The 16,020-nt window shown below is 39.9% G+C and overlaps 2 protein-coding genes and 1 non-coding gene across 3 annotated transcripts in view; 1 reads left to right on the top strand and 2 right to left on the bottom strand.

The window, feature by feature from the left end:
* Nucleotides 1-7,165, bottom strand: part of MAP1LC3A (microtubule associated protein 1 light chain 3 alpha) — a 14,163-nt gene extending 6,998 nt beyond the window's left edge. Inside the window, exon 1 of the mRNA XM_072403699.1 lies at nt 6,955-7,165. Coding sequence (XP_072259800.1) covers nt 6,955-6,994 — 40 coding nt within the window. The 5' untranslated portion in view covers nt 6,995-7,165. The remainder of the gene's footprint in view (nt 1-6,954) is intronic.
* Nucleotides 7,166-7,539: 374 nt separating this feature from the next.
* Nucleotides 7,540-7,612, top strand: TRNAM-CAU (transfer RNA methionine (anticodon CAU)). The gene has a single exon. It is a non-coding gene; the product is annotated as a tRNA-Met (tRNA).
* Nucleotides 7,613-14,055: 6,443 nt separating this feature from the next.
* The window catches only part of DYNLRB1 (dynein light chain roadblock-type 1), a gene marked incomplete in the record, with an annotated part of 6,028 nt that continues 4,063 nt past the window's right edge, over nt 14,056-16,020 (bottom strand). The window contains 2 exon segments of the mRNA XM_072403698.1: nt 14,056-15,002; nt 15,978-16,020. Coding sequence (XP_072259799.1) covers nt 14,959-15,002; nt 15,978-16,020 — 87 coding nt within the window.

Genomic DNA, 16,020 nt, shown 5'->3' with positions numbered 1-16,020 from the left:
GATATATATGGGGGAGAACCTAGGGATACCGCCTGCCTGATTTATATGGGGGAGGATCTAGAGATACTGCCTGCCTGATATATATGGGGAAGGATCTAGGGATACTGCCTGCTAGATATATATGAGGGAGAACCTAGGGATACCGCCTGTCTGATATATATGGGGGAGGATCTGGGGTTACTGCCTGCCTGATATTTACTGTATGGGGAAGAATCTAGGTTCACCGCAAGCCTGATATATATGGAGAAGTATCTAGGGATACCGCCTGCCTGATAAATATGGGGGGAGTATCTGGGATTACTGGCTGCCTGATATAAATGGGGTAATATCTGAGGTTATCGCCTGCTTGATATATATGGGGGAGAATCTGGGGTCATTTTCTGCCTGATATATACTTGTATGGGGGAGATTCTAAGGGTACCACCTGCCTAATATATATGGGGGAGTATCTGGAGTCACCGTCTGCCTGATATATATGGGTAAGTATTTGGGGTTACCAGCCGCCTGATATATATGGGGAAGTATCCGAGTTCACCGCCTGCCTGATATATATGGGGGAGATAGAAGGGATACCGCCTGCTGATAAATATGGGGGGAGTATCTGGGATTACTGGCTGTCTGATATATATGGGGGGGATATATGAGGTTACCACCTGCCTGATATATATGGGGGAGAATCTGGGGTCACTGCCTGTCTGATATATATGGTGGGGAAACTAGGGGTACAACCTGCCTGATATATATGGGGGAGTATCTGGGGTCACCGCCTGCCTGATTTATATGGGGGAGTATCTGGGTTCACCAACTGCCTGATACATATGGGGGGAGTACCCGGGGTTACCAGCCACCTGACATATATTATTTCTGTTGGGCTTTTATTTTTGTCTGTGATCCTTAAATCTGTGAAGGGTCCTCTGCCTCTCTGAAGCCCCCCAGAGTGGTGGGCGGATGGATTTTATGACATCATCACAACTCATGGTTGCATGGTAACAGCTCCTCAGGGGTGGGTCCACACAGTCTTTTAGGTTGAATTAAGGCTTCTAGTGGTGGGACTGAAATACTGCAAGGAACAATACTGGAGTAAGAGCATTGTCGCTTGAGCAAACTAGGACATGCCCAAATGGAATGGAAAATTCCTACATAAGGAAAACTTATACCTAAAATGAAAGTCAAAAAATTGAGAGGGGGAATTTGGGAGGGGGAACTTCATAACAAAAAATGGGACAAAAAATAATAATGTGCATTAAACCTTCTTGCTATTCAAAATTAAAAAACAAGCTGTGGTTGGAGTTTAGTTTCAATGTCCATAATATTATTATTATTATGAAACAGGATTTATATAGCGCCAGCATATTACACAGCGCTGTACATTAAATAGGGGTTGCAAATGACAGACGAATACAGACAGTGACACAGGAAGAGAGGACCCTGCCCTGAAGAGCTTACAAACTAGGAGGTGGAATATGTCCATAGATATTATACACATGCCATTCAATAAAGAAAAATTCTGCCTATAAACTTGTCATAAAAATTATAGACCCCAAACAAAGATTTAGGGGCCCCAGTAGTTTTACCACTCCCTGTACACACCTTTGAAGTGACACATATCTTGATTTGTATATAGAGCCCAAAATCAGATTCCCCAGTGCTGATAAACACAAACATAAGAGTGCAGCTAGCAATGTTCTTATATAGTCTGTAAATGAATAACTCGTGACCAGATCTCAGTGTCCTGGATTTACCAAGAAAATCATTGCTGATGTACTCATTTTGTTTATTTGTTCACATTCCCACTAAACAAAAGATTACCAAGGGCAGACAAATCTACTACAGCAGACCCAACCTGCAAGAGGGCCCAACAGGCTACCATGGGAGGCAAGCTGAGCAGATGTCAAGATCCAGGCACCAATATGGTGCTACATGACCCTCATCTCTATGCAAGCCAGCTGCTGCAATTGTTTTTGTCAGAAAATCCCCAAAGCCTTTTCAAAGCTGCCCTATTGTGGCTTTATTGATATTCAAAAGAGTAAGTCCTGAGTTTTACCAAGGAGGAAGATGAACCAACCAAGGAGAAAAACAAACACCTAATTGTTAAAGGGCTTCATGAAGGTTTATAGTTCACCACCAACCGTACAGGACCCACAAATCAAAAGAACAACCTGAAACGAATATTTTACCATAATGAGATATTTTAGTTACAAGTAGAGCACGATAGGCCCAAGCAGACCCAGGCAATTTATTTTAAATACCCTGACAAGGAGCCCTACCACTACTTCTAACTCCGATGTCAGCCAGAGAAATTTTAATGTTCCTTTAGTTTGTTCTATCTCTGGGTCCAGTTCCTATAATATATATATATATATATATATATATAACAAGAACAATAAGAACCGCTTGTATAAGGCCAACCACAGCAGGTTTGAAGACCCAGGAACCAACCCTAGATGAACCCATCCTAATGGGTTCATCTAAGGTTGGTTCCTGGGTCTTCAAACCTGCTGTGGGTGGCGTTAGCTTTAGCTTTATGGCTTTATGTATGTGTTAGCTTCTCCTATTAGCCCACATGGTAACCTTAATTAACTACAGAACACTTGTCCTCACCCACCCACCTCACTATTTTTGTTCTATGTTTAGACAAGCTTAATATCAGTTTTAGCTGGCTTGATAACTTAAAGATCAGGGTTTCTGTACCAAGTTACAGTTGAACTATTTAAAAACTGAGACCCAGACCGATAGCTGGTAACACTTAAACCAACACAGGTCAGGTGGATCGTTTGGGTTCCTAGTACTGGAAACAAACATGTAGTCATTCCGAACTAATCTAACCGTTTTAGATTCCGTGGCTGATGAATCACAGGAAATACAAGAGTGCAGCAATGTGACGAGGGAATAAACATCACGTGATGGAGACACCTGTTATTAGCCGTCACCTGCTGGGTGAGAACATTCCAACCTTGAGTATGTTTGCCACACTGCTCACGACAATAATCATTAACTCCAAAACTGCAAATATGCCAATTGTTAGTAAATTGCAGGCCTCAAAGACAATCACACAATCCTGTATAGAAGCAGATGGTCAGAAGATCATCAGATGGTGTTGGATTTCTAACAAATTCCCAGTGATCTTCATGATGGCAGATGGGATTAGACAAGTGAACCAATGTACGGGGAAAAAGATTATCTGTATTCTCTATATTTTTTATATAATCCAGAAAGATTTTGGATGTTAAATGGTAGCTACAGACATATGGGCCCAGATGCGGAATATGGACCTCCTGTCTGTGGCACCTCTGCACCAGTACTTATGGTCTTCGAGCTACAGATCAAATGTAGTACTAATTCTTGACAAGTTTTCTTAATTTCATCAGAGCTCTAGCTCCAACCTTGAGCTAAAATATCAGAGACCCCCTTTCAAATAAACGTAACGCCCTTCGCATCTCAAACCCTTTACATCAGAGCCCTCTATGTCACATTGGTTCCCAAAACTTATATCAGAGGCTCCCTTTACATTAGAATTCCACATTCACATCAGGACCCCCCCCATCAGATTACTTCTTTTAGAGTCATGTCATTGTGGACCCTCAACAACTCATTTACAAGTGTAACTGTACCAGCCACTCACTCATGGCGCCATCTTCTACTACAGTCTTCCTTTGTCAGTATGTCATCCAATGCTCAACCAGGAAGAGGAAGCCAATGTCAGAAGATCTCCCGTTCCTGCTCTGTGTACAACAATGAGTGGCCAGATAGGCCCTCCTTTGGAGTAAGAGGCTGGGTCTTGATCAAGACCTCTGCAACCTGTATTTCTACATCACTGCTTGGCTGTGAATCTATAGTGGAAAATAACCATGGTATTCTGTGTCCTTCCCAGTACCAAAGAAGACCCAAACCTTAGAGGGTATGGTCTGAAAAGTTGGGCAGAGGGCAAATGGATGGTCACCAGTATTGCCTGTGGTCGCCGTGCATCAAATAATATCCTATTACTTATCATGCCCAGCCTCGTACAGTGTCTTTCTGGGAAGTTTTTGGTAGAGGAAGGGCTTTGCATCCTTATATCAGTGCCAGGAGAACAATGAGAATCAATGCACCAAATGACCAAATCTCCTGAAACTAGCAATCAAAGCTAGATGAGCCTTAGATCTCATGCTGCCACTAAGGGACTATAGGCATAGGAGTGCCCATGTGCTCAACACGGTGCTTGGGATCAATTTACCTAAAGATCCTCATCAAGCTTTATTCCATGTCCTTTTACCTAATGTTGACAAAAAATGTTTTATCCTTATTACATATATTTTTAGGGCCACTAAGCAAACCATTGCGTGTGCTTAGAAAACACCTGGTTTACATTTTTTGGAAGTCAGAAACCGTATGCACGACACTATAGTCAATGAGAAAATTGCAGCTAATATTAATGATTCCCACAACAAATTTCTGGCTATCTGGCAACCATAGTTGGATTGTTATTTGCCTTCTCTTAGAACTCGTTCTCTTCTCCATTTTTAAAGTCATGTTTTTGTTTTTTTTTCTCTTGGAGTAGGACTTCTCTTTTCCTTTTTCTCTTGATTCTCTCTTTTCTCTCTACTTTCTTCTCATGAAGATCAGGAGGTATACCTTAACCATGTGTGTTGTTCTTTGTTATCTTTATAATATTTTTTATTGTATTTGTATTTTTGTTATGCAGTTATGTAATTGTACTATTGCTAATCACATGTTTCTCTTCATAGCTATGAAGTAACAGCTTTGTACTTTTTCATTGATCAGTGTTATCTTTTTGTAACATGTTTCATTTTCGTATTTTTTGAATAGCTATACACTCTTGTTTGTTTAATAAAAATCTTTTGTAAAAGGAGTGCCCATGTGCCATCATCACATAACAAGAAATGTACTGCTGTTGTTCAGGAGGAATTCCAGGGTGCAGCCTAGGCATATTTAACATTTAGCGGTCTAATTACCATTAAATGGTCCCTATAAAATAGCAAATTGTCATTGCTTGGTTCTACTTTAGAGGGCCACTGGACCTTTTACATTATAGTGTAGTGATTCATAGTGGAGCACATTTCTATGAATTAAAGTACATGGATTATGTATGAGGAAGGGGCCATGGACGGAGTCTTGTAAAGGACAAAGAGGTAGTACAACCATTTCTCTGGTACCCCACATCTACTGCCTACCCTATGTTCCAGCTCTGCAGCCCTCTCCAGTCTTTCAATCATTCAGTGACCTCTTTTGCCCATCATGGTTCCATCCTCTGACCTCTATATTACACTGCTAAGTTCTGTAATGATGTAGCAGGCGGAACCATGGTGAAATATTGGTGTTCCTATAAGACATAGCTTGTTGTAACAGATTGTTGTCCATCTTCCACAATCAGCTTCCTGTGAAGCTCCTGGCATTTTTTTTTTAGTGGTTGTTGTTAGAAATCTTCTATTCTTCAGAGGCCAAGATCACAGGTCTAAACAAGGAGCAGGGAATATAATGCCCACTATATGCCAGCGACTGGGTAAATACCTCCAGCCACATTGTCAGGGTCAGATAGGGCAGGATCTTTACTATAAAATATGGTGATCATCTAGATGTGGACTAGAAGGACAGGTTCAGATATGGTAGGACCTTTAATTAAATATGGGGATCTTCTAACTGTGAGCTGGAATGTTGGGATAGAGCAGGGTGGGATCTTTACTGGAAAACTTATGATATTCTGGCTAAGGACTGCAAGGTCGGGATCACCCAGGGCAAGATATTTAATAAATATGACAATCTGGTTGTGGATTGAAGGTCACGATTGAACATGTCTGGATAATTACTGGAAATAACGGGGTCTTCTATGGACTGTAAACCCTTTATCTTTAATAAGCTATAGGCATCATGTGGATTGGAAGGCCAGAATCAGACAGGGCTGGAATTTTAACACAATATGGGGATTTTCTGGCTATGGACTACAAGGTCAGGTTTGGACATGGCTGGATCTTTACTGGAAATAAAGGGATCCTCTGGCTTTAGACTGCAGAATCAGGATTAAACACAACCAAATCTTTAATTAAACATGGGGATCATCTAGCTGTGGACTGTAAGGTTGGGATCAAACAAGGGCTAGATTTTAGTAAAATACAGGAATCTTCTGACTGTGGACTAGAAGATCAGGATCAGAAATTAGTAAATCTTTTATAGGAGGATCTTCTGGCTGTGAACTGGTATTGAACATGTCTGGAAATGGTGACCACCAAGTCCGGATCAGTCAGGGCATGACAATACCATCCAGTGATCCCTATTACTTAGAGATAAATTGAATTTCTACCCAACAATGATCAGTGATGAGACAGATCTATTCAATGTTGGTTTTCCAAGTTTGGGAATCTCTCTATCAAGGCAATATAATTATAGCCACCTTTCCCTTCAGGGCTTTGTTTTTCCGGTGACCCCGTTAATCAATATTCAGCCCTGGGACTATTCGCAGACTTTGGAAACAGCACAAGTGCATTGGACTTACACAACAAGGGACTCGTGACATTCATCGACAATCTCTCTGCAGCTACCATTACTGATCCCAGCAACCCCAAACCAAGTTCCCTGCTAAACCAGGATCTCAGGGAAGCAAAGGCCAACCTTGGTCACATGAGAAACCTAGCAGTGCCAGTCCTGATCGCCCAGCACTGACAGATCCAATATCCCCAGACAATGTAATAGACAATAGGGATCAGACTGATAAAACTGATGATTTTGCTCATGTCATCCAGCCAGCTGTAATGATGGTGGATTTATGATAATAGAAAAAAAAGTCTAATATACAAAGCTTGATGTTGTAACTACAAATTAGGGCAATCTAAATAATGTATTATATTTTTGGGGTGGAATAGCAAGGGATCTATGAGTATGGCACAGCTGGAATACAAGGCCACTCAAAGCAACAGCAAACAATGAGCAAAATATAATCCACCCTAAGATGTCAGCACTCACCAAAGCTCCTCCTGTGTTTAAAAGGTCGTTCTGACGGCATCCTGAGCTCTGCCAAGCCCGACTTCACTCACACGCAAGCCGATTCTGTAGATGGGGGCTGCACAGGTTCTTCTTATCTCCGATCCTGCGATCCCAATTCTCCCCGACAGCCCTGAGACCCGACAAGCACCGAGCGAGGATCTCCGACACTCTGATCATATACAATGTAACCAGCTACATGACGTCATCGGGAGAGCAGACTGCCTGCGACATCTGCTGGCCCTTCTTATGTACTGCATAATCCCTAAATGTTTATTATATTAACGATTCAGTCTGTTTATATCTATGCACATAAATCAGAATAATGTTTATTTTATCATTTAGGTTTATTTTTACGTATCTGGTCAGTTGTGTGTATTAAAGGGATTTATATTTTTTTATGTGGTATGTATGATTAGGGGTATTTATAAACATATTGTATTTATTTATACTGAAAAACAAGCTTTTTACAGAAACAAAAATATTTATTACAATTACTGTACTATAAAAAGCCTTTTGATTCCACTGTCATGTACTAAATAGAGAATGTGGAAGATAACATGCAGAGCCTCGTTAGCGCAGTAGGTAGCGCGTCAGTCTCATAATCTGAAGGTCGTGAGTTCGATCCTCACACGGGGCATGAGTTTTGTGCAGATTTAATTTTTTTTAGGCTAATTTTAAAGGGGTCTAAACAGTATAAACCCAATGAAGTGCAAAAGCTGCAGCAAGTTTTAGTTTTTAGCATATACGTGCGATTTAAGTCAATCATCCCTACACCATTGTACTAAAAAAGCCCTATTTATTATTATTATTATTATTATTATTATTATTATTATTATTATTATTAATAAACAGATTTATTATTATCATTATTATTAATAAACAGGAATAATATTATTATTATTTATATCAATATTAATAAACAGAATTTATAATGCGCCAACATAGCACGCAGCGCTGTACATTAAATAGGGGTTGCAAATGACAGACAGATACAGTGACACAGGAGGAGAGGACCCTGCCCTAAAAGCTTACAATCTAGGAGGTGCAAGGGGTATAATGCAAAAGTATGACCTTTCATCCTTGTTTAGATCCGGTCTTTGCTCCACTCACTTAACTAGTGGTCTGCTTAAAGAGGATCTATCTTGCTATCTTGAAAATGAAATATATTCCTTACCCTTTACCCACCTCTTAGATTGTAAGCTCTCCTGGACAGGGTCCCATTCTTCTCCTTTGTCACTGTCTGCATCTGTCTGTCACTTGTAACCCCTATTTATTTGTACAGCACTTTGTAATATGTTGGCGCTATAAAATAAACTGTTTATTATTATTAATAATAATAATATTAATAATAATTGGACAAGGTAGGGACCCTGGATAATTGCCCAGCTTGTCCTACCCTCAATTCACTAATGTTCAGACCAATAGCATTCCTATATAATACTCTAAATACTTTTTGCCTTTTCCCTTTTGTCTGATGCATGCATTGCATGCCTCTATTAGATAAGACCACCTGGATATTGGCATGGTACTAGCAAGGTATAAACTAAGGGCCATTTCAGATCCCCAATGAGCTGTAGTGGTCTGTGGACTCAAGCATTGCCCCAAATTCTCCCATTCAGCAGTTGGAACCCTTTTGTTTGGCACACGGCTGCATGTTGCGGTGAAGGTTGTGGTCTGAAGATCTATACCATAGCCGCAGCAGTGCATAGACCATGTTGCCCATGATGCAAATAGCTTCTCCCAGATGCACCCAGTAGCTGCCAGCCATGTGGTTTGACACCAGGTATCTGAAATTACCCTAACACATGGTGGGTGATTGCTTGTCTGTCCAATGAGAACAAAAAAACCCAAGGCAGGAAAGTCCGTCATAAGGGCCAAATATTACTGTGGTAAAACTTGCATATTATGGCATTAATTGCAGGCAAATAAATAAGCCCCCATGTCAATTTTTCATGAAACTGTTAACCAGGTCTGGACCACTGCAAGTGTTTTATGAGACCAGTGTTGGGGTTAGAGAATAAGTAAGTTGGTAAGCCCAGGGTCTGCAGTAAGTCAAAGTTGGGTTGTGGTAGTACCAGTGGAGAAAGATAAGGGTGATGATATTAGTATGGTACATGAAAAGCTGGCAGGGCATTGGCGGGTAAAGATAGGTTTAATGTACAGCATGGTATATTATGTTTATGCTATATCCTTTATATTATTATTATTATTATTACTAATAATAATAATAAAAGGTTGGTAAGTCAGGTTGACTTTGCACGTGTATATATTGAGGGTGACAATTCTGTCTTTGGTTGCCCATTTTGACTCATGTCTGGAACCTTTAAAGCAATTTAGGCAAAAGTCTACGACGTCACAACAACTAGTTACTCAATACTGGGGGCTAAGTAAAGCTGTGCCAAGCAGCACTTGGTCAAGTTCAGAATACAGTCTATCCCAAAGCAAAGTTGCATTTCAGAACCAAGGAGCTGGGTGTAACCAAAATTTGACTATCATTGAGGACTTTGTTGCCTTATAAAGCAAAGGTTACTGGGCATACGCAGGGGCATGACCATTACATGTGCATCTGAACAGGAAAGCCTGCTCTTGTGGTCTCAAGATAACTTGGGCAGTTCGGAGACCCTTTACGACAGTGTTTTTCAACCTTTTAAACATGGGGAAATTCTTGAAATATCTTTCAGGTCTTCAGGGATCCCCTTCTCTAATTACTTTATCCACAGCTTCCCCTTACAGATAGCCAAAAAGATAATTGGGGTCACATAAACTGACCTGAGAGGCACAGATTGCCCATTGCTTGAGGAACCCCAAGCAACTTCTGGAGGAAGTCTGCTTGAAAAACTCTGCTTTTGGAAACCCTTTTAGACCCCTCAACCCTCTCTACACAATGTAGTCAATGAGGACAGCAGTCAATTTGACAGCAGTAGTCAAAAGTGACTGCATTCATGAGTCAGCCACAGTCATCTTCCAGCAGCCATTTCTATCCTATATGTATGTATACCGAGAAGGTAATTCATGGATAAAATGTAAGGTAGCTGCATATTAAGGCAAGCAGACCCAAATTTATTGCAGTATCACAACATTTCCAGGCACTTCATTTCCCTCTGTTAGCAGATTGTATATTTATAGATTATAGGATGAGTGCATTTCACATCAGGAAAAATTGCTGACACCATACAAAAAATATAAAGCAGATAATTGCAGCTGCAAACAGACGGCTTCATTTTAAACACTGAGGATATGTGACTCATTCCAGTAAATAGAATACAGATGATAGAAAAAAATGGATTATTATTTACATGTGCATCATCTGTTCAGAGGCTGGTACAGAGTCACTGCCAATATTACATGGGCATTATGTTTTTATATAAGTCTACCTGTGTGCAAGCTCCTTGCGATAATAAATATATAAAATACATGGTGTTTTCCTCCTGATCACATGTTCTTACTCTTTATTATTATTATTATTATTAATATTATTATTATTATTATTAATAATAATAATATTAAAAATGAACAGGATTTATATAGTGCTAACATATTATGCAGCGCTGTACATTAAATAGGAGTTGTAAATGACAGATGCAGACAGTGACACAAGAGGGGGAGAGGACCCTGCCCCGAAGAGCTTAAAATCTAAGAGGTGTGGGAAGCAGCACACAATAGGAGGGGAGATACGGAATGAGGTAGTGAGAAATAAGTGGTGAGGGTTTTAAAAGACAGAAGACTGGTAGGGAAGTTTAAAAAAATGGCTTTTGAGTTCTCGTTTAAATATGCAAAAAGTAGGAGTAAGCCAAATAGGACCAGGAAGACCATTCCAGAGGGTCAGGGCAGCTCTAGAAAAGTCTTGTAGTCGTGCGTGTGATGAGGTTATGAGCGATGAAGTCATTAGCAGGTCATTGGAGGAGTGAAGAGAGCAGCTAGGGGAATATTTTACTATCAGGTCAGAAAGGTAAGTGGGACAAGAACTGTGGAGAAATTTGAACGCAAAGCACAGCAGCTTAAATTTTATTAAACGGTGAAATGAAAGCGGATGAAGAGAATCACAGAGAGTTGCAGCAGAAGAGGAGCAGTGGGAAGGATGGATGAGTCTGCTTGTTGGCAATGATGGTGGGCAGTCTCTACTGTTGCTCATGGGAATGCCATTCTGAGCAGCCGTACTGTGAGCCCAGGCTAGTCTCATGATGCACCCACTGGGGGTTTGTCCATGATCCTAGGCTCATAGGAAGAGAATTGAATAGTGCTGGGCTCTAATCAAACCATAAATCTGGGGTTGGATGGCAGATCTGAGTGTTTGCAGAGGCGAAAAGATTGGTATTGTGGCAAAATCTAATTTTGTTTAGAGCTGCCAGGCAATGTATTTTTTATTCTTAAAAAGTGTTTAAGAAGTGTTGGTCTTTATGAAGCTCAGAGATTCAGTTCAGTTCAGTTACTCCAGCTCAATACTATCAGATAAGGAGTTTATAATTGTCTGTGGGGAGCTTCTGACCTATCCAGACATCCCAGGTTTAATGTTTGGTGGTATTTCTCAGTGTGCAGCTTTTGGTGCCAAAAATATTTTAAAAGAAATCTAATTGGCTCTTAAGGTAATGTAAACTAAAGAACAAAAATTCTATATATTGCAGTTACAGTTCTTAAATATGTTAACTACTTTAGTTTTCTTCATGTGGGGGTGCATGTTAGGAGTGCAGCACAAGCACAGAAAGGAAAGATTCGGACAGGATCAACATCAAAACTTCCAGGACCTCCTGTTCCGTGTCTAAACGTTCATGCATTGCAAAAGTCAAGCTTGTTTGATTTGGTCGTGGTACAGAAGTAACTCTTGTTCTCCACAATTGCAGCCCTAGGTTGAGACATGTCAGAGAACATAGAATTATGTACATTGAGTGAAGGTCATTCTACAAAAAAAATATAGAAATGATTCACCCCACCATCACACTGCAAGGGCTGCATGAATAATGTAGATTTGTGAAAAAGACAGAAGCAGAATAGTGAAATAGATTTGCGCTATTTTGGGCAGGGAACAGCCGTGTATGAAATCTAAATATAACCTCCCGTGGAGACTTCTCGTGGTTTTTAAATATTCTTCATCTTTAATATGCTTCAAATCAACTTCAATGCAGATTTGCCTGTTTGTGAAATGACATCAAATACAGAAAGTCAATCTTATGGGTTGGTGAATGATCACCGGTGAATGTGTAGAAGGTTCCTGGCTCCCCGTGGGGAAGCAGAGATTTCTCAGCAGATGTTCATCAATTACCAATGAGCATTATTTGTAAATCTTTAGGTCTGACTTAGTTGGGGATTTATTGGGCAACTGCAGAGAGCCTCTTGCTTTCCCACAAAGAAAAGAAGTTTCAAGTTTTACAGCTGCTGGCTCGAGATAGGCTTTTCTACTCTGAATTACAATCTATTTTGCTCAATATTAGCAAAGGGAGTGGCTTCAATTTAATTTTAAAAAATGCATCAATTTGTGATAAAGATTCCTCCTAAATATCAGTTCTATGTACAACTGTAAATTGTTTTTGCAGTGTATGGATGGGATTAGGGAAACTCTAATGACATTGGTAATGTTTGTAATAAAAAATGATCATAGCACCACCTAGTGTGTGATTTGAGAATGAAGCTCAATAATAAACCAATGTATTTGTGCGTTTATCAATGAGCATTACCTTTCACATACATGTCATTTTTTAAACAAATTACTATGCAAATTGATTTTTTTTTAAACTTATCGCTTTAGTGTTCATGGTCCTAAATAAGAGACAAACAAAAGAAGCTTAACTACAGGCAACATTTTAAGCTTTTAGGGCAACATTTTTCTTTGGAAAAAAAATGTCCTAACCATACAAAAAAGGTCCCTCATCAGATTTATCATTACAGATATTCCCCCTATACAGTTATCAGAATACAATACCTTACCCAAGCCCTGATTGGTCACCAAGAACTCCACAGTCCTATATTTAGTGGTGGCTTCCACATTTCATATTTCTGGTTGTCCAGTGATCTCCCCAGCCCCTTTAAGCTGGGTGCACCACTCGGCACTTTTGAGTAACCACACGGCTGTTTTTAGATCACAATACAGGGGCCACCACCCGCTTACAAATTCTTCTCACAAAGCTTAAAAAAATTTCTGGGTTGAACACTGTCAGACCATAGACTGATAAGCTTCAGGTAATCAGTATGGTATACTGGACTATAAACGTGCATTACCTTTATTTTTATCCATCTGCAGAGAAGATAATACTATTGTTACATTTAAATAAATATTCTTGCCTTGTGCAGCGATCATTGGAGCACAGATAAAACAGCTGCATTCCCTCTATGGGAGATAATAATATGCTCCTAGAGGAGTCAGTCAGCCTTGTACAGAGCCATTAGCCTTATGGCAGGGAAGTGATAACAAAGCAGTGAACTGTTTTATGACCTCTGTTATGCGTTAGTAGAAGGGTTCCGTTCAGTGGCTTTGGTATCTTGGCCAAAAGCAAGAATGTAGTAACAACATTTTTATCCATAACTCACCTGTATGCATACTAGGGAAGCTGAGGTCAGAAGCAATTATTTTGCTGATACCTAATGAAAGGGTACTGGGGTCAGTAGGTGAAAGAATGAACCAGGGAAAACAAAATATAAACAGAATAAATTTAATCTTGAAGCTCAATTCCCCTATATTCTTACACAGCTTTGGTAATGATAAAATCAGATACCCTTACCACAGGGGGACCCAACCAGGCTGTTAGTGGTGATTAGCTGGGATATCATTGTCGGTTGAATTTTGCATGGTAATACGAATGATCTGTGTTTTCTCACCAGTCTTTTCATTCAGCCAGCCAGTGGGGACACAGATCCTTCCTTTTACAATGAAGACTGCAGCCAGTGAGGATAGACACTCTCTTACCCCCCGACTGTTTTTCTGCAGAACACACCTTCTGGTTCATGCACATTTTTTCTTGCATGAAACCAGTAAGGTACAAAAAAGGTTGGGGATCAATGGTTTACCGGTTTACCAATTGTGTGGCGAGCAAAGGGAATGCAAAGCAACACGGAGACAATTTGTTTCTAAAAAGTTTTACATGCACTTGATCCCGCTACAAAAAGGTCAGAAGCTCTTTATTATAATAATATTAATACATATTAATAAGGCTACATCTCATATACAGCACAATAAAGCCCCAGGTGCAGCTATTCACCATGATACTTCTTAGGTTTCATACTACAGAACATCAGTCTGGACCTCAGTGTTCTATAATAATACATGACAAATTATATTGGGGAAAAGACTTCATCTCTATAGTCATGAACACTCAGGGTAAGACTTCAGGTTTAATTCACAAAGCTTTAACACAAGTATAAGATTCCATCATTTGAATGTAATTAATTCTGTAAACTGTAATTAATAATTAATGTAAATAATTTGTGAATGTCGTTTTTGTCACATCTGTCACTTAGAGGGAAGATTTCCTGTTGTGTTGCCAGAACAGAGAGTGAGGGGAGATCTCCAGAGCAGGAGATGTCCCCTCACATCCTGGAGATTTAAATTTGAAAATGCTTTACGTAAACTTTAACTTTGTGAATTGAGCCTTTTGTGTCTGAAATGGCAGATTTACAAAATGCACCAACTAGTAGTATTAGGAAGGGCTAAATGCACTTAATTAAAAACCCAGCAGATACAATGGTTGGTCATTTCACCAGATTGATTATAAAACAAGACTGTTATAGAGCAGAATACCACCCCAGTGATAGGAAATAAAAAGCATGCAGTGTCAGGGGCCCCAAGGACCAGAGCTGACCGATGTACTATTCTCCTCTTTGCATTGAGCATCCAGGACTGGAGGTGTGAGAAGTAGGCATACGAGGCTTTACGTGGTCTTGATCTGTTGGGTCTTTGTGTTCTCCTATCAGATGCCATTTTATCAGGTCCATAAACCAAAAATCATGGAGGCAAAGGCAATAACAAAAATTAAAATTGCTGCTTTGATGGGAGGATCACTCTGAGGGCTGCTGAATGACCACTAGCATGTAGTCCTTATCTGGAAATAAACAGAGTAATGTTAAAAGTTAATTCGAGTTTGAGGCCTTCATGAAGATTTCAAATTCACTTGGAGGTTCTGTAAAACTTTTCAGATCGTATATCATATGATATGTCAGTTGTGACTTTAAAAAGACCCTGTCACCAACTAAACGCTGATAAAAGCATTAAAATGCTTACTTGCAGCATATTCTCTTTTTATAGCAGTTTTTTTTTTTTGTATTGATTTGTAATGTGTTGCTTATCTTGTTAGCAAATTATATAGTAGAGCCCATCCCTCCAAGCATGTCATAGACCCTCAGAAAGGTTGCTGGGTGCAAAACTTGGACCCAAAATTAAATTTATATAAAGAAAAAGCCCTTAAGAGACCCTGTCGCCAACCAAAAGTATTGTTGGTTAAGCACAGACTAATTCAGAAAGAATTCTCTAGAAATGCTCCTCTCTTCTTGTCATCACTTCTGGGAGTGACTAATCGCTGTCTGTGCTGGTTCTGCTCCTCCACCTCTCCCCTTTCTAAACACCGTGTTTCATAGTGGCTGCTGGAATAGCAAATCTTATATTGTAAGCTCTTTCGGAAATATGTGTTATTGTTTGGATCTGTCTGTCAATTGCAACCGCTATCTATTATATAGCGCTGCGTAATATGTTGGCACTATAGAAATACTGTATATTAAGAATAATAATAATATCATAGAGTGTGACTTGAGTGATAGCCAAGTCTGCTGGGCTTGCTGACATGACATCCAAGATGGCAGAGTCCAGGAGCAGTCTCTGGAATTTGAACTGTAAAGTGGCTCTGTCATTGAGGGTAAAACTACTGCAGTATAAAGTGCATGCACCCAGACGTGCACATACCTGCACCTGCCTCCCAAACCTCAGGCTCTTCTGACTGGCAAGACTTTGGCACATCTGGTACATTCCTATTGGATTTCTGAATGGAATGATATAAGGTATACATGTCGTGTAGGGATCTTACCTGGAGCTATCATGATCTCGTTTTTCTTTGATCGGATTCGGAG

Source organism: Pyxicephalus adspersus, chromosome 3 (genome assembly GCF_032062135.1).
Source record: "Pyxicephalus adspersus chromosome 3, UCB_Pads_2.0, whole genome shotgun sequence".
NCBI lineage: Eukaryota > Metazoa > Chordata > Amphibia > Anura > Pyxicephalidae > Pyxicephalus > Pyxicephalus adspersus.
Note: the sequence above shows the minus strand (reverse complement) of the source record. Positions and strands in the feature narration are given on the sequence as shown.